This window comes from Agrilus planipennis, unplaced genomic scaffold, assembly GCF_000699045.2.
Source record: "Agrilus planipennis isolate EAB-ADULT unplaced genomic scaffold, Apla_2.0 scaffold119, whole genome shotgun sequence".
NCBI classification, from domain to species: domain Eukaryota; kingdom Metazoa; phylum Arthropoda; class Insecta; order Coleoptera; family Buprestidae; genus Agrilus; species Agrilus planipennis.
In genome coordinates this window covers 894,762-920,468 of record NW_020438931.1, presented here as the reverse complement: position 1 = coordinate 920,468, position 25,707 = coordinate 894,762, and the positions used below count along the sequence as shown (strand labels likewise).

Genomic DNA, 25,707 nt, shown 5'->3' with positions numbered 1-25,707 from the left:
AGTAAAATAAATAGCGCAGTGAATAGTGATATATCAACAGTAGTGTAAATAAATCGAATAATTCATAACCTAAGTTTAGTAATAATTTAATAGTGTTTTTAAGTTCTTTAATAAGTAGTGTAAATAAATAGTTTTTGTCGTTATCAGTCTTGGAAGTTAATTTTGTTAAACCCACGAACATTACAATATCATATTATTAGGATTAGGAACTTCATTACCTAAACAGACATTTTATCCTTATATTGATTATCGTAAATGTGCTATATTTGTAGAGCAACTTATTTTCCATTAGACAGGTAAACTCTTTGATAAGCACCGCTTCATGCATTATTGAAGTGGTAGAAGCTTCACGTATATTGACAGTGTTTTCCACACCAAAGCCAATCAAATACGGACAAATTGAGAGTTCCGTTATCGGGAAATTTACATACGATCAAACAACAGACGTAAAGATCTACCCATGCTAATGAAGTTTTATTTTTACCTACGAACATTACAGAATAATACAATGAAGATTCGGGCTATAGAGTGAACTATTCTGTCCAGACGTTTCGTCAAGTACTGCGGCTGAAATCCGAAGTCTCTACAGTCGCTGTTCACGTTGTCAACGCAGCACTACCACTGAGGATGTCAGCCGCAGTAGTTGACGAAACGTCTGGACAGAATAGTTCACTTAGACCACGGCCCTATAGCCCGAATCATCATTCTACTATGGATTCCGGCCGTGAAAACCTTTGTTCTTATATCACAGAATAACAAAGTCTGCTTTAATTTTTGAGATAGATTGTGCTATTATAAATTGTAATAAACTTTTTCAATGAAAGTTTAGACAAAACTTGATTCCCCGCTCCCTTTTGGTTAAATTAGCAGAATTCAGTGTCCATTAAAAAAACAAAACAATGTGTACGAAACAATAATCATACAATCATAGCAAAATGGGGCAAGAGGCATAAATTATTTATTCATCGTCATCATGAGGTCGTCAGTCCTAAGACTGGTTGGACACGCACCTCCATTCCCGTTTCTAATATCTATCTGACTAGACCTTCATGCTTTAGAAGGTGTTCTACTAATCTATCTTGCCTATTTCTTATTGACTTCCATAGAGTCCCCTATTCTCATATTATTTCTAATACCTCTTCATTCCTTCTCTATCCACGGTATCTTCATCATTCGCCTGTAACACCACATATTTAAAGCTTCTAACCTTTTCTTTTCCACCGCGCCCACTGTCCATGTTTCGCACCCGTCCAGCACCGTGCTCCAAATACCTTTAACAACCTTTTTCGAATTTCTAAATTAACCGTTCGCGAGCATAGAAGTGACTTCTTTTTATTGAAGGCGACTCGACCCTGCGCTATCCTCTGCTTTATATCTCTACTTTTCGTTGTTCTATTAATTCACACTTTTCATTTTTTTGTTTCCATCAAATCTAAACTAAACTGGTGGGTTTACTTACTTATTATAATCACTACTTATTAACAACCAAGTAAACTTTGATAATAAACCCCTTAATCCTACTATATATATATATATGTTACTCGAGGTGTTTCTCTTTATGTGAACATGTAAATATTTATACAAAGAATTCTGCTACTTCTGGAGGTGTCATTAGACAAAATACGGGTGCTGCGTTTTTAAATAAATAATTAGTAAAATTCTTTAAGTGTACTTTATTAAAACTAAAAATAACTGTTCATTAATAACTTACCAGTTTTTCATTTTCATCTTCCATTTCTAGTCGAGCAGCTATACAATTTCTAGTATCTAAGAAGGCTTTTCGTTGGGCATGTTCCATCAGATTATGCATGAATATACCAACAATATTCACACACAGAAATACCACAGAATTCGCAGTCAACTGAAACAAAAATGTAACTATGACAAAATGACTTAATCTTAAAATAAAAAATTAAAAAAATTAACAGTGATTATGCATTTTCAAACACAATGGGTTACCTAACAAAGGAAAAAAATGCCGATAAAGAAATGCGTAATTTCTGTGTTCGATGAACAATGTTCATTCCCTACCTAAGTATGTAAAATATCAGATGGTTAAAAATAGCGAAACTTTTAAATTGATATTTCTCAAAAATTATAACAGATAAAAATTTGGTTGATGTAAATATATATTAAAATTTGGAAAGAAGACATCATCATAAGGTCGTCAGTCCTAAGAGTGGTTGGACACGCACCACCACTCTTTCTTATCCTGAGCTAATCTTCGCATTTCCCTAAAACTAAAACAACCCACATCCTTATCTATTTGCGAACAGTAATCTAATCTAGGTATGTTTTTATTGTGTGTTAATATCAAAATGCATAGGTATTATTTTACAAATAAGTCATGGGGGCCTTGTTACTGCACTTATTCGGCTAGACCCTTTTCAAATATATACATAAATTGTAGGTTTATAGAATAATAAGCATTGTGAAGATTATATGAAAAAAAAAAACTAGAAGGCACTGGCATATAAGAAAAACTTTATTGGGAAGTGCTACATCAGAATTTTCTCCACTTTAATAAATTTGATAATCCGTTGCAGTCAGATAGCTACCATCATATCGTATCTCGGGTATGTATAATTACTGGAGTTTTTGTACAGTTTAATACATTTTTGTTCATGTATTTCGCCTAAAAGATTATATAATCAATTAGTTTTTTTGATATTACAAAATATCGCTCATCTTGAAAATTTGTATTCACTCTCATTACTCATTATCTATCATTTGACAGTTTTAAACAAAATTTTAGACAGAGAAAACGGGCGATCTTTGGGGTCACTTTTAAAAAGGCTAGAAGTTTGAAAATCTATACAAAATTTTTATAGAGAAAGGGAAGGTGTTTGGGAAGACATATATAAATCAAAGATATCCCTTTTCAATTTCAATTTAGTTTTTATAATTTATCGAGTGTGGAGCAGTTTCATTTGACATAAATCACAAGTAATCAAATGTGACAAAAATGGCATCTAAACATGACCTCAAGACCGATATATCGGTTAAAAGTCAAAAAATGTACCCGTTGGCACCGCCCAAAAACAAAGTGTGTCCAGGGATTCGCTCTATACGAATTCCGATAACGCCTTTGCGAAAAACCACAGAAAAAATAAAGCAACATTTTCATGATATACGTCTGTCTTCAGATACCAAATCAATTTCAGAACTAATGCACACAATGTATAGTCAAGCCGCTGTGGAAATCCACATAAGCAGAATGTACCTAGGCCCTCATGGCATACGGACTGTGAGAGATAAATTAGAACCTGGCGCTGTTTTGAAACTGACCTGGGAATTTTTTACATTCGATAAATGTACAACGTCCAACATTCGACCGGAGGAAGGCAACGTGGAGATCGGTATGACGTTTTTCTACAAAGTAGACTTGAACGAAGCATTCATAACATATGCAAACATAACTTATTTAGAATTGGTATTGAAAGGATTAGATCTAAACAAAGAATTACATCTAGCAAAAGGAAAAGTTGCTTTATCTGTCTTATTGGACGAACCTAACACTCAAATAACGAACGACGTTGAGTTAGTGGATTCAGATGAAGCGGAAGTTCTAGACAACGCAGCTGCAGTAACATATTATGGAAAAGTTTCCATGTGGATTCGGTTGGTGTGTACAGAACATCATGTCAGCAATTTAAAATCCAGAACAGCTCCTACGAGTCTCCATTCCAAGAAGGAGAGAAAGAAAAGTATAGGAAAGACGAGAATTTCGCAGTTTTTAAGACAGCAGACTACGTCAGTGAGAAACACCGATCCGAAAGAAGATCATCTTGTAATTCCTAACGCGATTGACGACAGCAGTAGTTCAGGTTCTGAAACGGACTCAGATATTGAAAATTTTCAAGAAGCTTTGGACTTGGTCTTGACAAGAAATAAAGCCTTGCGAATAACTCAATCTGAAATCGCTGCAGAATTAAAAGAACGAACGAAATGGCTTCACGAAGAATACAACTGGAAATTAACTCTGCAAGAGTATGACATTCTTAGAGGTGAAGATCCACATTTAGTTCAGTGGAGACAATGGAGAGATAAAAATACATCTTCGTTAAAATTACGTCATTATTCCAGCATTGATGAGATTTACAAAAATGATGTTACACTTCACATTCATTCCTTAGAATTTTATACATATACGGCCGATTGGATAAACTTTCCTCCAATTGAAATGTTGTACGTTCAATGCAAATTTTTGACATTTGAAGGCGAAGAAATGTCGACCAAATCCATACCGATCAATAAGAATAACGCGTCTTCTTTACTAAAATTTAATTTTTCCAAATTATTCGAAATTGATGTAAAGAAAGACGAGAAAATTTGTAAATTATTGGCTAACGCCATACAATCTAGAGAAACTGTTGAGTTTACTCTTATGAGTGAACCGTTCGAAGATATCACAAAGGTACAGTGCTCTTTCAAAGTTGGTACTACCGAAACGTCTCTCTTCGATTTGGTACAGAGCTTCGAAGACAAAGTGTCTCAAACGCTTAAGTTCAAGCAACTTGGAGGAGAAGAAGACGAAATAATCGGCAAATTGCACATTTCGTTTGATGGAGTGCAAAGAATGAGGGCCGTGGCCCTTCAAATATTGTCTCCACCTGATCTTATGTCCGTTAAATTATCTTCAGGAAGTACTTAGATAACATTGTTTATTATTTATTTTCATTGTAAATGTTTTCATTAATCTAAGCAATATAGATGAGTTCCATTTTTTGGAGATTGCTTAAAATTAAGAAAAACAAAAATTTTTCCGATGATCATTACACGGAGAAAACTAAATTTTTAAGACAACGCAAAAATTACAATTTTCGATTGTAAATGACTGAATTTGCCGTAGAAATAGTATTGGTTGTTCGGAAAGTCATTTCGTTTTTTCCCGACAGAGGATTTAATTGTATTCTTTTGCACCCAACTTCACATTTAAGCCGTATAATTTTTATATGCTTTGAGAGCTCATATAGCAAGGCTTGTGTGTGAAAAATTCCAATTAATTCTACGCAGTAGTTTTTGGTTGGTGCCCTTTTAAATATGGAGAGCGATAAGCAGCATTTTCGACATATCTTACTGTTTTACTACAGAAAGGGTAAAAATGCTGTTCAAGCCAGAAAGAAATTGACTGATGTGTATGGAGAAGGTGTGTTGACAGTACGCCAGTGCCAGAACTGGTTCGCTAAATTTCGATCCGGCAATTTTGATGTCGAAGATGCACCACGTTCGGGAAGGCCGGTTGAAGCTGATAAAGACGCGATAAAGGCATTAGTTGATGTGAACCGGCGAATAACAACACGTGAGATCGGATTGAGGTTAAATTTATCAAATTCAACAGTTTATGACCACTTGAAAGGCCTGGGATTATCCTCGAAGCTCGATGTATGGGTTCCCCATGTTCTCACAGAGAGAAATCTGTGTCGCCGCATTGACGTCTGCGATTCGCTTCTCAAACGTCACGAAAATGATCCGTTTTTGAAGCGCATCATCACTGGGGACGAAAAATGGGTTGTATACAACAACGTCAAACGCAAGAGGTCATGGAGCAAAAAAGATGAACCGGCTCAAACCATTTCCAAAGCCGATATTCACCAAAAAAAGGTGATGCTGTCTGTTTGGTGGGATTTTAAAGGAATCGTTTTTTTTGAGCTTTTACCGGATAACACAACGATTAATTCGGAAGTCTACTGTCATCAGCTGGACAAACTGAATGATGCACTTCAACAGAAAAGGTCAGAACTAATCAACAGGAAAGGTGTAGTGTTTCACCAAGACAACGCGAGACCTCACACAAGTTTGGTCACTCGCCAAAAGCTTTTACAGCTTGAATGGGATACAATGCTACACCCACCATATTCTCCAGACCTGGCACCATCGGATTATTATTTGTTCCGGTCACTCCAAAATTTTTTAGACGGTAAAACCTTCACCTCAAATGAGGAGGTCAAAAACCTCCTCGATCAGTTTTTTGCCAGCAAAGACCAAAAATTTTATGAGCGTGGAATTATGCTACTACCAGAAAGATGGCAAAAGGTGTTGGACCAGAACGGTCAATATATAATTTAATAAAGTATTTGTTTATTATACGAAAACTGTCTTTCATTTCCACAAAAAAAAAAAAACGAAATGACTTTCCGAACAACCCTATAGAATTTATTAGGTAACTTGTAACAATCCCAATTTTGACATGTTTCTTTTACAATTAAATTTGTAATATCAACTAAAATAGCTAGCAAATTTACTTCTGCTAGGTTTCGATTTTTACAAATTCGGGTCCAAATTGTAATTTTTATTTTTTTTGTTTACAAAGCAACGGGCTAGTGGGATAAATTCTAAATATCGCTTTAATATTTAGGTAAATGTTCGTTTTTAATTTTCTCCGTTAAATCATAGTCATAACGTTTATTCTTTCATTCATTATCTCTTTAAAGAAATAATTGAATTGAAGTAAAACGGCCGTATGTGTTGATTTACATCGTTGTGTATGAATATTCTTGTGTGGATTTTTATGTGAAACTTAGTTGAGCCCTTCCAAATTTGGATGGATGGGCACAGCTGTCTCCTACTTTACATATGCTAATTAGGGAAACCTTTCCCAACACAATCCCTATCAATGCCCGAATATTTAATTTAATAGTTGTTTAGTTTCATCTAGCACGGTAAAATGTTCCCAAACTTTTACTTACAATTGCCATCAAATGATAGCATCCTGGATGGATATCGAAAGTTAGATCTAGTGTATGACCGAAAGTTCGGTTTCGGTTTCGGTCGAATTTCGGCAAAAAAACGAGTTTCGGTTTAGTTTCGGTTTCGGCGGCAAACCTGCCGAAACTACGACCGAAACCGAAACTGCGTTCGGGGGTTTTCGCGCTCTGNATTTGCAAAATATGTATTACAAAATGTTAATATCAAAAGAGAGCTGCCTGCTTTTTCGCCACTAAAAAAATACTCTTAAAAAAATGTTAAAACACGCCCTTCTTGGTTTACTCCTCAAAATGATTTGCACCGTTTCATATATAAAAAAAACGTTAAAACTATATCACTTAAATCACTTTTTTCTTTACGAAAGTTGTGAATAGCCCCTACATACAATACATGAGTTATAATATACGAATTATGAGGCACGATAGCTGCTAATATCAATTAAGATTTATTTTTATATATTGAAAAAGAGTTTTGAGTTTCGATTTTTAGAATTTTTTTTGCATAATGTATTTGCGACAATGTTTCGCCTTTCGCCATTTTTACACCAGTCTGAAGACGCCGATAGGCAGACAATAAAATTCCTAATTCTTTTCTTTCATATTAATTTACACCTCTTCTACTAAGGCCACATAAACCTTTAATTGCCTCTTAGATCAAATAACAACGACAGGGTAAACCCATTTTCTTCTTTGTGTTGGACAAACACCAACAAAAACTGACTTCCCCGGGCTTTCATTATAATTAAGGCCTTAATAAGTACTTCGTGAACAAGCTTAATATACCGTTTGCACACCAGCAATTTTTATCACTTTTGTAATGAGCTGTTCAAAAACTATTTGAATATCAACGAAGTGATTAGAAAAGTGTTTAATGACTATAAAAAAAACTTATACAAGAGCATAAAATCTTAAGCAATTTATGTGAGGACGAACACAGTTAGAGATTTCTTTGGAGTTTTAGTTGATTGCTAAAAATCACTAATATTTATAGTAAAATAAAAGTCTATATGTTTACAAAAACTACTCAAACCCGACTTTAGGTTATCAGGATAAATTAGTTTTGCCTAGTTTGGCCGAGGCCTAGGCAAAACTAGTTTATTCGATAATTCAGTTTGGCCTAATCCAAAATGATTTACATCGAAATGTTACAATCCAAACCCTACTTCAGCATAAACTACTTTTGCTTCAGCGGACCTAAACTGACTCACTTATTTCTTTACTTGTTTTTACCAATTTCTTTTCTTTTGTGACANAGGACCTTTGCCGAAATTCGGTTTCGGTTTCGATCGCAAAAACCAGTTTCGGTCGGACACTAGTTAAATCCTCTAAATGAACCTTTTAATGGCCAACTAGTTCCGGAAGCTCACATCGGCAGAAGAACCCCACAATGTATGATTACAAACCTACACCTATGCTAGAACCATTTATTATAATATATCTTATAGCTTACAGTAATATCAAGTTTCGAGTTTTAAACACCACTTTGCATAGGGTTCTAGCTCATATTTTATTCAACAGTATTTTCAACATAGTGAAAAATTTTCAAATTGGATGTGTATTTGAATACTAATGCAACCATATAAAGGTACAATGCGTACGTAAACGCTATAGTCAACCTAAAAAGAATTAGAGAAAATTTAACACACTTTTCCTTTTTACTTTCAAATCCCCCAAAACAGATACGACAATTTTTAAGATGTTGAAAAAACGATCAAATTTTGCCGTTTTTGGTTGAATTTTCTAATGTAGAATTTGGGTAAACAGTACGTAATTATTTATGTGTAATGTTCTTCTATAAACTTTCAATTCAGCACAACGGTATAATCTTTTTTACATATACATATATTTAGAATAGTTTCTTCATAATAAGAATTTACATTACAAAATAATTAATACGGCCAAAGTTTTTTATAGCATTAGAGAATTTGGTTCGTTTGTAATAATCCAGCTAGACAAAAGCATTTTGTTTTATAAATTTTAAATATGTATTGAAATACCGCTGTACTTCACAAGGTATACATACATACAGTGGAATTCGTATATTATGACTCCGCCTATATTAACCAACCGCTTAATATGAAGTAATTGCTGTATTAAGTATGGTTTTCATATTAAATACTTTATCGGAAAGTTTAGATATAATGACTCCGTTTAAAATGACATACCGTTTATTATGACTGATTTCCAAGAAATCATATTCGGCTATAGTGACCCAAATGATTAACACCTAATAACATTTTTGATCATTTTTCTGACCATTCTGATGTATATTGATATTACAATTCATCGATCTTTTTCTTTTTCTATTAATAAATATANTTTAATTAAATAACTAACCAAAATAGAAAGTTGTTTATTTTCTAAGATTAAGCTTTGTATGACGTGTTTGTCATTTCCTTTCGATGTCATTATAAGCGGATTCTGCTGTACTGTACATATAATAATATTCTACAAACATATAAGTTTGTAGTGATAATTTGTGAGGCTGTTTCTTATCAAAATCCAACTTTTATAAAATTAATAATATTAAAAAATTAAACTGTAGCCTTATGCCTTCAATATCCAGGATGTTCTGGTAATTGTCATTTTTAAGTAATTAAAAATCACCAATCTTTTGACGTGTCGGACGGTATGGAAGGGCCTCGATTGAAAACGTTTACACAAGTTCCTTTACACACTAATTTCCCAACGGACTGTTTCGCTCAAAATTAGTTAGAAACAACTAACAATAACCAAGTGCATGCATGAAGTGTAACGCTGCAGAAATGTTGAAATCTCCTGAATGGAATTTTCGTTCGGCTTACGTGATATAAGCTAGCTGCGCGCCAGTGAGCTATTCAGTTTGATAACGTAACTGTAAAAAAAACAACTGAGGAACATTTGAGTGTGCAACGGCATTGTTTGCCGGTTTTTCAGTTCAGTTCCCCGGCATTCGTACACTATTCACATAGTGTGATACGGAAAGTTTGAAAATACCGAGCGCCTACGAGAAGGAGGAAAATGACTCAAAGAGCACAATAGCTGCGTTGATTTGAATGAAATTTTCTCTTTAAACGAACACAGTCGGATAACGTAAAACGAAGCGAACAACCCCTTTTGTTACTTGAAACGAAGGAATTCCTTTCCGTTACCGAGTCTGCAGAGGAGAATATTTTCGACAGAATTTGCTCGCAAGGAACTTTTAATTTAAGTAATATGCAGTTTTATTACAAAAGAAGTGAACTGGCTTAAAAACAGTTTCCCAATTTTAGGATTTCATGTGCAATACATATTGTCCACAATTGTTCAAATACGACAATTCTTTTTGGATTAAAGTAGAAGAAAAAAATATACAATGCCAATTTTTTTTTAAAATCGCGCCTCAGATACCTCATCATACATCCTCGTCACAGATTCACTATTTGCCATGCCTGTTTCAGGATTCTTTTGAATTTATTAATTATTTTATGCAGATTCAGAGGTTTTTATACTTATTGTATCTCCCGTCGAAAAATGCATGACAGTAAAGTAACCAGCTTTCAAGTCCGAAGGGAATTCCTTTTCCAATCCAACTTTTATTAAATTTGTGAAATATGTAACTTATTTAGATTTCGATTTAGGTAAAAATTAGTCTTTATTTTCAATCAACCAACGTTCTCCCGGTTGGTTCTTCAAGGTCTGCATATCAACAATTATAACAATTAGCACCATTTTAGAAATATTATTTAAGTAACACTAATATAAATATACGGCGCTGTGCGGGTGCGAAACATGGACGGTGGGCGCGGCGGAAAAGAAAACGTTAGAAGCGTTCTAAATGTGGTGTTACCGGCGAATGATGGGGATACCGTGGATACAGAAGTTTAGAAATGAAGAGATACTAGAAAGAATAGGAGAAGAGAGAACTGTATGGAAGTTAATAAGACATAGGCGAGGTACGTTGATAGGACACTTTCTCAGGCATGAAGGTCTCGTCAGAGTCATATTAGAGGCAGAAACTGGAGTTAAGAGGAATAGACGTAAACCTAGATCAGATTACTGTTCGCAAATAGTTAAGCATGTGGGTGGTTCTAGTTTTAAGGGAAATGCGAAGATTAACTCGAGATAGGAAAGAGTGGAGGTGCGTGTCCAACCAGTCTTAGGACTGACGACCTTATGATCATGATGATGAATATAATTCTAGAACAAACAGAATAGCTCAAAACCCCAACGCCAAAACACGACACTGTAGCTGTCCGAAGCACTTTTCGGTAACAAAGTTACCTTCTTCAGGGACTGAAGTTACCGAAAAGTGCTTCGGACAGCTACAGTGTCGTGTTTTGGCGTTGGGGTTTCGAGCTAATCTGTTTGTTCTACAACAACCGCCAAAATTTTTCCAATCTTAATATAATTCTAGTAATATCTATCTATATTATTATCATTGTTATTAATATGCACTTCTTGAAGAAGATGGACGAAACGTTGATTACATTTTATCTGAATCGAGATCTGAATAAATAATTTCATTGATAAGCATCAGGAAAAAATAAGGAACTTAAAAATGTTTTTTAACTTTTTTGGCGAAAAAAATGGTTACATTAAGCCCTCCTCCTTCGCCCAAATTCTGGATTGAAAACTAGCGAAGTATTCATGTTATTTTTTCCCTTTTATTTGTTTTAATAATTAGGTAAAACCCGCAAGAGTAAGCGAAAGAATAAACTATGAAATTGATACTTATATTTAGCAGCGAAAGATAAATTCTACCGTACCGCAATGTAGTTGTGCTTTACTTGTTCAGCAGATGCATTCGAATGAGGTTCCTCGCAATGAAAGGAATTCAAACCTTTACGCTAGTTTCATAATAGAAACTTATTAAGGGAATTTATCATAGGAATAAAGTTAACGAGCTTCATTCCTCAAAGGGTCCTATTAGTTGCATGCATGTAAAGAAACGTCAGAATACATACAAAAGTACGTTTACGTTTATGTAATTATGATATAACTACACAGACATATCCATACAAAAACACAGAATTACCTCGTTATTTTCATTTTTTTTAAAACGAGTTTCAGTTGTACCTATTATGCGGATGATGTACAAAAGAAATTAAAAGACGTATTTAAAAAGAATACAAACGAGTGACAAATTGGTAAATTCTTTCCGGCTTTTGTTACTAGTTTGGTGTACGGTATAAGTTTTACAAACAATGACAATCATAAAATGTTAGTTTTGGAATTAAAGCAATATTATATATGTTATGTATGTAACTAAAAGGTAATTTCATCGAATGCACTATTTTGTTAATTGCCATACAAACGCCATACCGTAGCTAGTCTAAAAGGGCCTACCCCAATATTATGTTAGTTAGTCTAGTTCTGACAATAAAGAAAGTACAACGAAGTAATCGTAGTTTCATTACTTAAATAAGTGTTGTTAAAAGGTCATACTGTTAGCTCGCTCGACGAAGTACCGCTGGTATCTTAAATAAGTGTCGTTCAAAACCAAACTATCTATTAAAATCAATTCAGATAAATCTACGAGTTCATCCGTTAAAAGGAATTAAATCTAGAACTAAATAATTATTACGTGTGTGAAAGTGTCAACCGAGTTATTTTATTAAAAAAAAAGTGTGTTTTAATCATCCACGTAACATATACTTGACTGTAAATTTTATTTTTTAGAATTGTAAGTCACGTTATCTACATGATTTTAAAATGCTTTTTGAAAAGTAACATACAATTAATAATATTAAAAAATTAAACTGTAGCCTTATGCCTTCAATATCCAGGATGTTCTGGTAATTGTCATTTTTAAGTAATTAAAAATCACCAATCTTTTGACGTGTCGGACGGTATGGAAGGGCCTCGATTGAAAACGTTTACACAAGTTCCTTTACACACTAATTTCCCAACGGACTGTTTCGCTCAAAATTAGTTAGAAACAACTAACAATAACCAAGTGCATGCATGAAGTGTAACGCTGCAGAAATGTTGAAATCTCCTGAATGGAATTTTCGTTCGGCTTACGTGATATAAGCTAGCTGCGCGCCAGTGAGCTATTCAGTTTGATAACGTAACTGTAAAAAAAACAACTGAGGAACATTTGAGTGTGCAACGGCATTGTTTGCCGGTTTTTCAGTTCAGTTCCCCGGCATTCGTACACTATTCACATAGTGTGATACGGAAAGTTTGAAAATACCGAGCGCCTACGAGAAGGAGGAAAATGACTCAAAGAGCACAATAGCTGCGTTGATTTGAATGAAATTTTCTCTTTAAACGAACACAGTCGGATAACGTAAAACGAAGCGAACAACCCCTTTTGTTACTTGAAACGAAGGAATTCCTTTCCGTTACCGAGTCTGCAGAGGAGAATATTTTCGACAGAATTTGCTCGCAAGGAACTTTTAATTTAAGTAATATGCAGTTTTATTACAAAAGAAGTGAACTGGCTTAAAAACAGTTTCCCAATTTTAGGATTTCATGTGCAATACATATTGTCCACAATTGTTCAAATACGACAATTCTTTTTGGATTAAAGTAGAAGAAAAAAATATACAATGCCAATTTTTTTTTAAAATCGCGCCTCAGATACCTCATCATACATCCTCGTCACAGATTCACTATTTGCCATGCCTGTTTCAGGATTCTTTTGAATTTATTAATTATTTTATGCAGATTCAGAGGTTTTTATACTTATTGTATCTCCCGTCGAAAAATGCATGACAGTAAAGTAACCAGCTTTCAAGTCCGAAGGGAATTCCTTTTCCAATCCAACTTTTATTAAATTTGTGAAATATGTAACTTATTTAGATTTCGATTTAGGTAAAAATTAGTCTTTATTTTCAATCAACCAACGTTCTCCCGGTTGGTTCTTCAAGGTCTGCATATCAACAATTATAACAATTAGCACCATTTTAGAAATATTATTTAAGTAACACTAATATAAATATACGGCGCTGTGCGGGTGCGAAACATGGACGGTGGGCGCGGCGGAAAAGAAAACGTTAGAAGCGTTCTAAATGTGGTGTTACCGGCGAATGATGGGGATACCGTGGATACAGAAGTTTAGAAATGAAGAGATACTAGAAAGAATAGGAGAAGAGAGAACTGTATGGAAGTTAATAAGACATAGGCGAGGTACGTTGATAGGACACTTTCTCAGGCATGAAGGTCTCGTCAGAGTCATATTAGAGGCAGAAACTGGAGTTAAGAGGAATAGACGTAAACCTAGATCAGATTACTGTTCGCAAATAGTTAAGCATGTGGGTGGTTCTAGTTTTAAGGGAAATGCGAAGATTAACTCGAGATAGGAAAGAGTGGAGGTGCGTGTCCAACCAGTCTTAGGACTGACGACCTTATGATCATGATGATGAATATAATTCTAGAACAAACAGAATAGCTCAAAACCCCAACGCCAAAACACGACACTGTAGCTGTCCGAAGCACTTTTCGGTAACAAAGTTACCTTCTTCAGGGACTGAAGTTACCGAAAAGTGCTTCGGACAGCTACAGTGTCGTGTTTTGGCGTTGGGGTTTCGAGCTAATCTGTTTGTTCTACAACAACCGCCAAAATTTTTCCAATCTTAATATAATTCTAGTAATATCTATCTATATTATTATCATTGTTATTAATATGCACTTCTTGAAGAAGATGGACGAAACGTTGATTACATTTTATCTGAATCGAGATCTGAATAAATAATTTCATTGATAAGCATCAGGAAAAAATAAGGAACTTAAAAATGTTTTTTAACTTTTTTGGCGAAAAAAATGGTTACATTAAGCCCTCCTCCTTCGCCCAAATTCTGGATTGAAAACTAGCGAAGTATTCATGTTATTTTTTCCCTTTTATTTGTTTTAATAATTAGGTAAAACCCGCAAGAGTAAGCGAAAGAATAAACTATGAAATTGATACTTATATTTAGCAGCGAAAGATAAATTCTACCGTACCGCAATGTAGTTGTGCTTTACTTGTTCAGCAGATGCATTCGAATGAGGTTCCTCGCAATGAAAGGAATTCAAACCTTTACGCTAGTTTCATAATAGAAACTTATTAAGGGAATTTATCATAGGAATAAAGTTAACGAGCTTCATTCCTCAAAGGGTCCTATTAGTTGCATGCATGTAAAGAAACGTCAGAATACATACAAAAGTACGTTTACGTTTATGTAATTATGATATAACTACACAGACATATCCATACAAAAACACAGAATTACCTCGTTATTTTCATTTTTTTTAAAACGAGTTTCAGTTGTACCTATTATGCGGATGATGTACAAAAGAAATTAAAAGACGTATTTAAAAAGAATACAAACGAGTGACAAATTGGTAAATTCTTTCCGGCTTTTGTTACTAGTTTGGTGTACGGTATAAGTTTTACAAACAATGACAATCATAAAATGTTAGTTTTGGAATTAAAGCAATATTATATATGTTATGTATGTAACTAAAAGGTAATTTCATCGAATGCACTATTTTGTTAATTGCCATACAAACGCCATACCGTAGCTAGTCTAAAAGGGCCTACCCCAATATTATGTTAGTTAGTCTAGTTCTGACAATAAAGAAAGTACAACGAAGTAATCGTAGTTTCATTACTTAAATAAGTGTTGTTAAAAGGTCATACTGTTAGCTCGCTCGACGAAGTACCGCTGGTATCTTAAATAAGTGTCGTTCAAAACCAAACTATCTATTAAAATCAATTCAGATAAATCTACGAGTTCATCCGTTAAAAGGAATTAAATCTAGAACTAAATAATTATTACGTGTGTGAAAGTGTCAACCGAGTTATTTTATTAAAAAAAAAGTGTGTTTTAATCATCCACGTAACATATACTTGACTGTAAATTTTATTTTTTAGAATTGTAAGTCACGTTATCTACATGATTTTAAAATGCTTTTTGAAAAGTAACATACAGTGTGAAAATACTGAAACTAATCCTACAAGCATTACGTCAGTTGCAATAGATGTTACGGTCAACGATTTTTACCAATTGGGTACCAAAGAATTGCAGTACTGACGCAGCATTGTACACAAAATCAATTTACCTTATGTCCGGAAGACTTTAACATGATAGACGATGTTAAAGATATAGAAATGGGTGTTCTAGAAGTTGACAGAAAATTGATTATAGATTATTGTTCAGGAACAGTAAAGGATGTGGGATGTTTTAGTTTTAGGGAAATGCAAAGATTAGCTAAGGAAAGAAAAGAATGGTGGTGCGTGTCCAGTTTTAGGACTGACGACTTTGTGATTTATGATGACGATGATGAAGTGAGTAAGTACTTATATTGTCATTGTTTTATTCCCAAAACCATTTGTTAAACGTCATTGGTAAAACCTAGCATGTACCAAATTCCAATGTTAAAAGCCCGAAGAATCATGGTATTTTATACAAATCCCTAGATTTACGACTGATGTTGATAGATCTTAAGATTTGCAATTAAAAACTATTATTCGGGCTTTTACAATCTATAAACTTTGGTTTTGATGTCTATCCGACGCGTTAATTTAAATCTTTGTTTGCTTGTATGATGTCCCATTTCAATACGTTTTTTTACAATTAGAAATGTTTTCGCCTCTAAGCCAAAGATTTACGTATTATTTGTGATTTGTAAGCCCATATCACTCTTCGTTTAGAACTTAGAACCCTACAGAATCTAAATTTCCCGAATTAAGTAACTATCTACGGTATAAAAATCTGTGTTTGATAGTAGTAACGTAAAAACAAGTATCAATCCTAAGAATTTCCCAGTAAAACTTTGTACTAACCATAGCTAATAGCTATAAAACCTCAAACTTTCGTATGCCTACCAAAATTCACATGGTTTAATCTGAGTGACATTGTACGTAAATGTTTAAAAAGGTCATTTTAGAGCAACTTTCACATTAACAAAAAAATATGATTTTCCATTACAGCACAACAACATCAGCAAATCATCAAAAGTCAGTTTTTTTTGTAATTCCACCAATTTGTTTTTCGCTGTTCCGCAGTTTTTAAGAAGAAATCCCTACTGAACATTTCTTATTATAACCTAAAACATTAATTTCTCTTTTTGCATTGAGAAATTATGCTCATCAATTTAGAAAAAATTCTTTTAAACACGTTATACTAGGAGAAAATATTTATAAACGTGTATATGTAAATCATATTTTTAAAGATCGTTATCGCTGTTTGTAAGTATTTCAACGTGCTATCGACGTAAATATAGATGTAGGACAGTTTAACGTAGTTTAACTACGAGGGTATGTTTGAGATCAAACATCTTTCATATCCTTTTTAAACTGAATAAAATCATTTTCTGTCATTAGAGAATTCGTGATTGAAAGCGAACAAATTGAAAGCATCATTCCGGGTGCCGTTTTCAGCGGTTTATATGCAGTTATTTTCGCATGTGTTGATCCGCAGTCAACTCCTATGATTTAATGAATATCTACGTTTCTTTATATATCTGTGGGTGTATAAAGGTAAGGCAAAATGTTCACCGAACAATTACACATTTCTTTTTCGATATATTTTCTGTCTTGTAACTAAGCTGTAAGTCATTTAAAGAAAAATTATGCCTACGAGATAATTTGTCAGCAGGTTTGAGGATTATTGGTAGGATGCGAAATCCTTCAACATTAAATTCTGAATAATTTTTTGTCAAAGAGTCATTTAAATTATGATTATGCCTGTGAAATAATTTTCCAGCAGGTTTGAGGGTTATTTATAGGGTGTAAAACCCTGCAATATTAAATTCTGAATTTTCAATTGGTGTTTTTTTCCCACAATAACCTTTTTGTAACTAAGCCCTAAGAGTCATTTAAAGGGTGCAAAACCTTTCAATATTAAATTATGATTCTTTAGTTGAAGCTTCTATTGTCCCACAATTCATTTTCGGATCTAAACTGTAATGTCATTTCAATTAATATTAAAACCGTGAAGTTTGTCAGCGCATTTACAGATAAGTTATAGGGTGCTTAACCCCTCAATATTAAATTATAATTTTGAAGTTTTTCATGCCCCACAATCACTTTTTGTTACTAAGCTTTAAGAATCATTTAAGGTAGAATTATGTTTATGAGGTAATTTATTAGCAGGTCTGAGGGCTATTAATAGGGTGCGAAACCCTCCAACATTAAATTATTATTTTTCAGCAGAAGGCATTTATACGAATGTTTTTATACATCGCACGTCGCATTTTTCAAAAGATTGAGAGTTCGGTTAGTTTAGGACAGTTTTCAGAAAAACAGGTGACATTTTCAGATAGACGTAGTCGAAAAAATATATTCCGCATGTTAACCAAATTATGCATTTTCGCTCGTATGATAAAAAAAGAAAAATCATCGAAAAAGAAATGTGTATGTAATTGCTACTTTCTGCGCATATTTTGCCTTACCTGTATATGTTATGTGATATATACATAAGCCACATTTTCACAGCCTAAAAAAAACTACATTGCTTCTTTGACATCTAATGGGAGTGTTAGAATAGCATTTTTTGCTGTTTTAAACACCTTTGAACAAACTATCTCGCTATTTTTGATTCATTAGAATAAAAACACCGACATGCGTGTAAAACCGACAAAATCCAACTGTTACTTCATTATGAAGCAAAAAATCTTTTCAAAAGAAACATAATTTAAGCACGAAGTAAATAAAAAGCATTTTGGAAACGGTTTCTACGAAACAAAACAAAAATAGAAATATTTATAAAACCGTTTGAATTAGAAGATCTTTATTAAACGTAAAACATTATTCTATTCACCTTTCGAGTTTATTGAATTTACACAGAAAATTTTAAACAATAGAAGTAATGCGATTATGTGTCGCTTATGGAAGGAAAAGTTCTTGGTTTGTTTTAGAAAAGTTTTATTAAACCTCGACAGTACTGTTTCGGCCGCTGTTATAATAAAATTATAATTATTGTTAAGTCCTTAAACAGTAGCTCAAGTAATTGACTTTAAAGCTATTTAAAGACATAATTTTAATTATAATTTTAGTGTTTTCTATGTTCACCCCTTTTGATAATCTAGTTGAGGAGCTTTGTGCAACGATTAGTTACATAGCCCAAAACCCTTTAATATAAAATTACTTTTTAGGGAAAGTTGTTTTTGTTCCACAATAGTTTTTAGTACGTTTGCTCTAAGAGTCACTTGAATTACGGTTAGACCTATTTGTCAAAGAGTCTGAGCGTTGTTTATAGGATGGATATAGTTTTTATTTATGCGAACAGTAATCTAATATAGGTCTACCTCTAATCCTCCTAACTCCTGTTTCTGCCTCTAATATGTTTCTGACTAGACCTTCATGCCTAAGAAGGTGTCCTACCAACCTATCTCGTCTATGTTTTATTGACTTCCATAGAGTCCTCTGTTCTCCTATTCTTTCTAATACCTCTTCATTTCTAACCTTCTCTATCCACTGTATTCTCATCAATCGTTGGTTACACCACATTTCGAATGCTTCTGATCTTTTCTTTTCCGCCGCACCCCCCGTCCATGTTTCGCATCTTTACAGCGCCGCGCTCGAAACATACACCTTCAACAATCTCTTTAGAATTTCTAAATTAATCGATCGCGAGCATAGAAGTGACTTCTTTTTCTAGAAGGCGACTCGACCCTGCGCTATATTCTGCTTTATATCCCTACTATTCCTTCAATCCTGACTTATTTGACTTTCTAGATACCTAAAATCAGCCTCTTCCTCTAATCTTTCGTCTCCTATATTTATATTCGCTCTTTCCCTAACTTTTCTTTCCTTGCATACCAGTATTTTTGTTTTACTTTTATTTATTTTTATACAATACTGCTTTTTCAAAACCGCTTTTATTTAAAGGTATCTCCAGCTCTTCCTTGCCCCTGTAAATCTATCCCTACAGTTGTACTGTCTTTAATGATGATGCTGATCGCGTAGCGGTGACTGTGTGCATCCCAGTCTGACTCCCTTCCTAATATTTACTTCTCTACATTGCATCCCCAGCTCTATAACTGCCTGTTGCTCTTTATACAAACAAAGTATCACTCTTCTATCTCTGTAACTCATCCCTACATTTTTAAGTATATTTTAAAATCCTTACCTGTTGCCATATTAAATGAGGAAAATCTTTGGCGAAAAATGCTGTAACCAAGACGTGGGCACAACAGAGAAGAAGCCCAAACACAGCGGCCACCCACACTTTGAGAGGCATCATGGCATAAGCGAGAAACGCAACGAAAACCACTTGCCATGTGCCCTCTGCAGCCACCCGAATTGTTGACATTGGTGAAAATATAGGTAACGCTAACACACAAAATGTTGCCAAGAAAAACATCACCGCATAACAAACCCATAGCAAATACGCGTCCTGCATGTATCTGAAACAAGAGATACAAAACGTAAAGAAATGGTGTACGTACTCGCATTAGTGTGCCTTCATACGTTAGAAGTTAGCGTAACCAATAATTAAAAATTATGTATTCATTTTTAAAAAAAAATTCGATTAGGTAGATCGCATTATAGCGGTAACTGCCGAGACCAGAAACACCACTCGGGAAAACCCCCCCATATTCATACACACTGACAACTGTGTCCAAAACAGTTAGTTGACTTAAAACTTTATTTATACTGAGTCAAACGTTTAAATTTTATAAGGGAAAAGCGTCAGCAAGAAATGAGAAATGACATTCCTCAATTATCATCTTTAAATTCAATTTCAAATTTGTATATATGTATCTAAATAATTATAAAAGTAAAAAACATAAATATTTTTTTTTGGGGTGGTAAATAAGATTTCAAAAAATATTAAATCTATCGTAAATAGGTACAATCGTGATTCTTTACAAAATATGAGAAGCACGAATATAGGAGGGTGAGAAATAAAAAAAATTTCAAGCGTTCTGCGATAGAAAGAAAATGATTGCCAATAATCTTCAAGAAGCTAATTTTGTATCCATTTTTATTCATTCTATTGAGATCCGTCGAATGGGAGGAGCCTAAAAACATGGCGCCGATTAGGGAAAATTTATCGTAGTTCCTATAGTGTACCGTGCAATTTCCAAGTTTTTAAATAACGATAAAATGATAAGTATTGACACAACATGTGATTGGGCTGACACAAAGCTTCGGAAAGGAAATTTCGTTGAAGGTGAGCGTGTTTTTAATGCCAATCACATTATAAAATTCGGAAATAACAAATCCGGAAGCTAGCCTTCAAATTCCGTCAAGTTTACTGCCTACTTTTTACAAACTTCGGATTTAAAAAGTGATTCACGTTATATAATTGGTGAGGTGATTCTGGGTGATTTAAGCAATATCATATCAATGACTTGCACGTGCAAAGCCGATTTAAGAGAACGTTGCAAACACATTATTGCAACTTTGTTGTATTGCAGCAGGTAGGTTCTTAACCTCAAAATACTTATATCGTATCATTAGAATTGTGTTAAATCAATTACACAGGAATAAATAATTTCTCACTTTATAATTTTAGTATGATTCTAGTTTTAAATATTAAGGTTATGGCTGATGGTAAATACTTGCTGAAATATAATCATGTGCATTAAAATGACGTGAACAAATTTTTATTCCGGAATTCACTTCTTTGATACCTACTGCTTTCATCCAAGCTTCTATTAGTTTACTTTTTTCTCTAATTTTCCGAATATATTTTTTACATATATAAAACGGTTAGTTTTTATTGGAAAGTAGTTAATGTAGGTGAAGAGTGAAGATCTATGTCTGAAGTGCTATTGCAGCTTTTCACTGAACATATTAATTTTTTATTTGATTTAACTTTAGAAGAAAACTTCGTCGACTCCATCATCAAAAAATTTTTTACTTTTTTAACGTGTTTTATTATTTCAATAAACAATATTACAATTTGCGTGCACAGTTCCTATGTAAATTTTTCCCTCATTCGAATTATAAATTTTGTCACCAGATGGTGTATACCCATTTAACGGATCCCAATATCACAATAGAAGTTCTCGATACTACTTTAACTGGATAAACAGTGACAGAGAATTAATTTAGGTGTAAAGACTTACCGGGTATGCAAGAAGACCAAAAGCAATATGAAGAGAACGCAATGGGCAGCTAAATAAACATTTTGTGCTGTTGGACCTTGTGCATAGGCCAATCCCAAGTTGGCCAAGACAGCCGTCAGGATCACGAAAAGCGCAACGACGGCAACGACGCTTGAGTGCTGCAATTTACAGACATAGCGCTGATAAAGCTGTTCAAGCTCGTCATTTTCAAAGCGATGAGGGTTGAAGAGACGCCCCAAAAGACGCGGGGACGTCATCGCTTTAACGCTATGGTCCATAATGGCTCACAATGATGACCGCAGACGCCAAAAGTTAACGATTACGAATTGTATCAGTCTGGAGAGAATTTTGGTTTGCGCCGTCGAGCCATAACTGCAACAAAACAATAAACTATTTAATATTTATGGTTCTGAAACAGTATACAGTGGAACCTTCACAACTTGAATTTCAAGGGAAATGCCACACATTTTAAGATAAGTAAAAACGTTTCTTTTAACAACAGGGCATAACTTATAAATATTCTCTTTTGATTCATTTCAGGCAATGAATGAAAATATAAACAATATATGTGTTATTTAATACGTAGATATATTTATGTGTGTGCCTATATTTCACCCTGCAACCGAAACTACTGTTTATATGTGGTAGTAGCCCCAAGTTTCCCATCGAGCAATAGGGTGGTTGCCTGTCGATAGTTAAAACATACGGGGGTTAAAAAAAAGTCGGGAATGTAGTACAAGTAAGACTGCACCACTGTATCCACTTGAATATTTTTTAATGTTTCTGCTACAGCTAGAATGTTCTCGAATATTTAGAATAATCCTCCAATAGAACATTCTACAGTGAACTGAACTGGAAGAATTCAGAACGCTCTGGAATGTTTGAATAGTGGAGCCGGGTTCTGATTAATAAATAAAGTTATTTTCATATATCTATTTCGACCATGCTCTAAAGAATATACTCTTTTATAATGTCCGAGAATTTTCCCTTTTAGAATAAGAGAGAATGTAAATCTAGCGGAATCGGTTGTGGTGAGCTTTTAAAAAAATAAAGATATACATAGATACAAACACTGTTTTTCATCATAATACGTTATTTTTGCATGAATTAAAAAATGTACGGTTCTTGTGTTTTATTCTTGTTATTTATACGGACTCGTCAACAGCGCAATTATAAGTGGAATTTGAGGGTGAACATTTAGTTGTAAGTCGTGGCTGACAATAAGTTGTTTCACATACTTTATTATAACCTGCAGATTAGTAGAATTCCCTGACCTGAAGGCATAAGTGTGTATTTTTGTTTATTCGTAGATTTGAAAAATTGGACCTTCACGCTTGATTTACTGATATTATAAGTGTTTCAACGTAAACCTCATGATTAAAATATTCACGTACTGTTCGAGAAACTCTGAGAAAATTCTTTTAAATCTCCCATCGATTTATTGATGTTTAGAGAATCAAAAATTTTACTTTATACTTAGCATCCTTGCTTCAAATTAATTTTCTTACCTGCTTGATTCTTTGGGGTTATTGTTGTAAAACCAAAATTAATAAAACACTTATTTGTCTCAACTAAAAGGAGATCATAAATTTATACCTATATATAAAATATTTAAAAAGCTTTTAAGAGATCTTGTTAGTCAATCAAAAATTGACACAAATAAAATGTCCAAATCATACTTTCTATCCAAAACAGTAACTACATACCTGTTAAAACAAAGGATAGTAAAAAATAATTTATTATCAAAAGTCCTAAAAATATAGAAGAGCGTTGACATCATCACTAGGGATGTTGTAGGTATACTAAAATGATTATTTATAAAATTAATTACCAACACGAGCCTGAAAAAGCATAGACTAGGGTAATTTTATTTATTTTATTAATATTCTATGGCAGCCATCACGATTTATAGTAGTAGACATATACATTACACTATTAAATTAAAACTTAAGATAAAATTGACATAATTGAACAGGATCATAGATATGGGGAAACAATTTGAAAAACAATTAAATGATAAAGTCTGAAGAAATAGAGACGAATCAACAACGATCCTGTTCAATTATTGTATAAGGAAATTCATCATGATAAAACTGGTATGTTACATTGTATAATTGTAAATTCATATAAGTGCCAATTACACTTGACCGCACCAAAAGTACTGATTCTTTTATGCACAAAATGCACCAGAATTTGGAGGTACTCCTTGGCATGTTAGGTTTATTTCTCCGCCAGTAACGTTTATATTGTTCCAATACCAATTCTGGGCAACACCTTCGCCAAGCAGAATAAAAATATTCGTACCTCCTGCTTGAACTGTGCCACGTACGTTTGTTATGGTAACGTTAAGGATTGGAACGCCATTGCCGGGAGTACCTGTAGGACCCGGCACGTTCATATAATCACCTCGCATCAAAATTCCAAAATCGGTTATATTTCTTAACGTAATATTGTCATAAGTAACGCCGGAAACTAATCCAGTCGCATTAACCACCGTTTTTATTCGAACTCCGTTCTCTGAATCCACTACAGTAGAATCGGTGATGTAAACGTCTTCAACGACATTATTTGTTCTGTTACCGACGGATCCTATCGATATCCCATGACCACCAGAACAGAAAGCACGTGTAAAATGAATGTTTTTCCCGGATCTAACGGCCAAACAATCGTCCTGATTATACACGGTAGTGTCGCTAATGTAAACGTTTTCGGAACCTTTAACATTAATGGCATCGGTGTTATGACCTCCTTGGGTATCTCCATCTCTAGTATTCATAACTATATTATTTACGGTTATATTCGTGCAGTTGTGAATGGCGAAGCAATGGCGTGGTGAATTGAGGAAATTTAAATTGGTTACAACTCCGTTGTACAAGTAGCGTGTTTTGAAAAATCTCGGTTTTTGAACACCACCGTTAGCGCCAAGGGTGTCCCACCATCTCGCACCCTGACCATCCAAAACATGTCCTGCTTCACCCGTGATATTTATATTAGTACCACTGATCAAAACCAACGGGCCCTTCCATTCTGCATAGCCGAAAGAAATGTTGCCTCTAAATGTAATCGATGTGTCCGATAGACCGGTCAAATCTAAAGTTCTACCAGCTGGTACGACGAGGTCTTCTATGACAATATCATTACAAGAGGATTTAATTGTGTCAAGTTCGTCTATTGAATTTCCCGTTAATGTGCATGATGTCGCAGTGTCCGAGGAGCGACTGAAAACTACTCCTACAGTTATTGCCGCTGCTGCAACCACTACCACACCCAAACCAATTAATATTTTGAATATTAACCTCATTATTGTTGGGACACGGCAACAGTCTTAGGTATGCCTATAAAGAGAGTTTTGGTAAAATTGGAAATGAACAAACTTCTTTCACTCTTCAATACTGTAATCTCTTCACTCACACATTAATTGAATTAAAACCTTAAAATATTAATGCTAATTTTCAAAATTAATAAAAACAAATAGACAAAATTCTCAAAAATCAGTCATAAACGGTACGTCGGACAAACAAGTAGAACATTCAGTACCAGAATAAATAAGCGTTTTAAAGGTTTCACACATCAAAAACATAATTCTAAATATTCCAGTCATTTCTACTAAATTTGAAGTAAATGCATATTATATAATTCAGAAAAATATTCTCAAATCTTTAGAAATAAATAAAATTATAAACGCAAACTTATTGTAAAATAACCAAACACTTCACCACATTCAAACATGTTGAAATTTCATCCGTCTAATAGTAAATTTAAGTTTTACGTACATATACATATAAGCTACTATGCCCCTAAAATTCTCAGCGTATCACTCATCCAAACCTAACGAATACACTGTATACTGGAACACTTGTCGTTTTTTTTAAATAAAATTTTATAAATAGTTGTTATTTGTTAAAGAAATTGAATCATAAACTTTTACCAATTAACTTTACATATCATTCGCATTTTTGGTGTCTGTTATATCTTAAGGGTACGATAAGTAATTATCTTTGTTATCTTTCATGCACTCATTTATTTTTAT

At 33.9% G+C, this 25,707-nt stretch overlaps 2 protein-coding genes across 9 annotated transcripts in view; both read right to left on the bottom strand.

The window, feature by feature from the left end:
- Positions 1–25,707, bottom strand: part of LOC108736715 (Ca(2+)/calmodulin-responsive adenylate cyclase) — a 103,644-nt gene that overhangs the window by 18,275 nt on the left and 59,662 nt on the right. For 4 of the 8 annotated variants that reach the window (XM_018469251.2, XM_018469254.2, XM_018469257.2 and 1 more), the window contains 3 exons: positions 21,678–22,049; positions 19,730–20,006; positions 1,712–1,861 (listed from right to left, as the gene is read on the bottom strand). In XM_018469251.2, the coding sequence (XP_018324753.1) occupies positions 1,712–1,861; positions 19,730–20,006; positions 21,678–21,955 (705 nt within the window). In that variant the 5' untranslated portion in view covers positions 21,956–22,049. Of the gene's footprint in view, positions 1–1,711; positions 1,862–19,729; positions 20,007–21,677; positions 22,050–25,707 lie in introns of those variants that run through there. The other 4 variants (XM_025974211.1, XM_025974208.1, XM_025974209.1 and 1 more) reach the window with 1 other exon arrangement.
- Positions 23,540–25,595, bottom strand: LOC108736717 (polygalacturonase-like). The gene is made up of 2 exons (XM_025974212.1): positions 25,451–25,595; positions 23,540–25,012 (listed from the first exon to the last, which is right to left on the bottom strand). The coding sequence occupies exon 2, from the start codon at positions 24,976–24,978 to the stop codon at positions 23,848–23,850; it is 1,131 nt and encodes a 376-aa protein (XP_025829997.1). The 5' UTR covers positions 24,979–25,012; positions 25,451–25,595; the 3' UTR covers positions 23,540–23,847.

Bases quoted from the DNA above. Each gene is read 5' to 3' on its own strand.
- LOC108736717 (XM_025974212.1), bottom strand. From the start codon at position 24,978: ATGAGGTTAATATTCAAAATATTAATTGGTTTGGGTGTGGTAGTGGTT.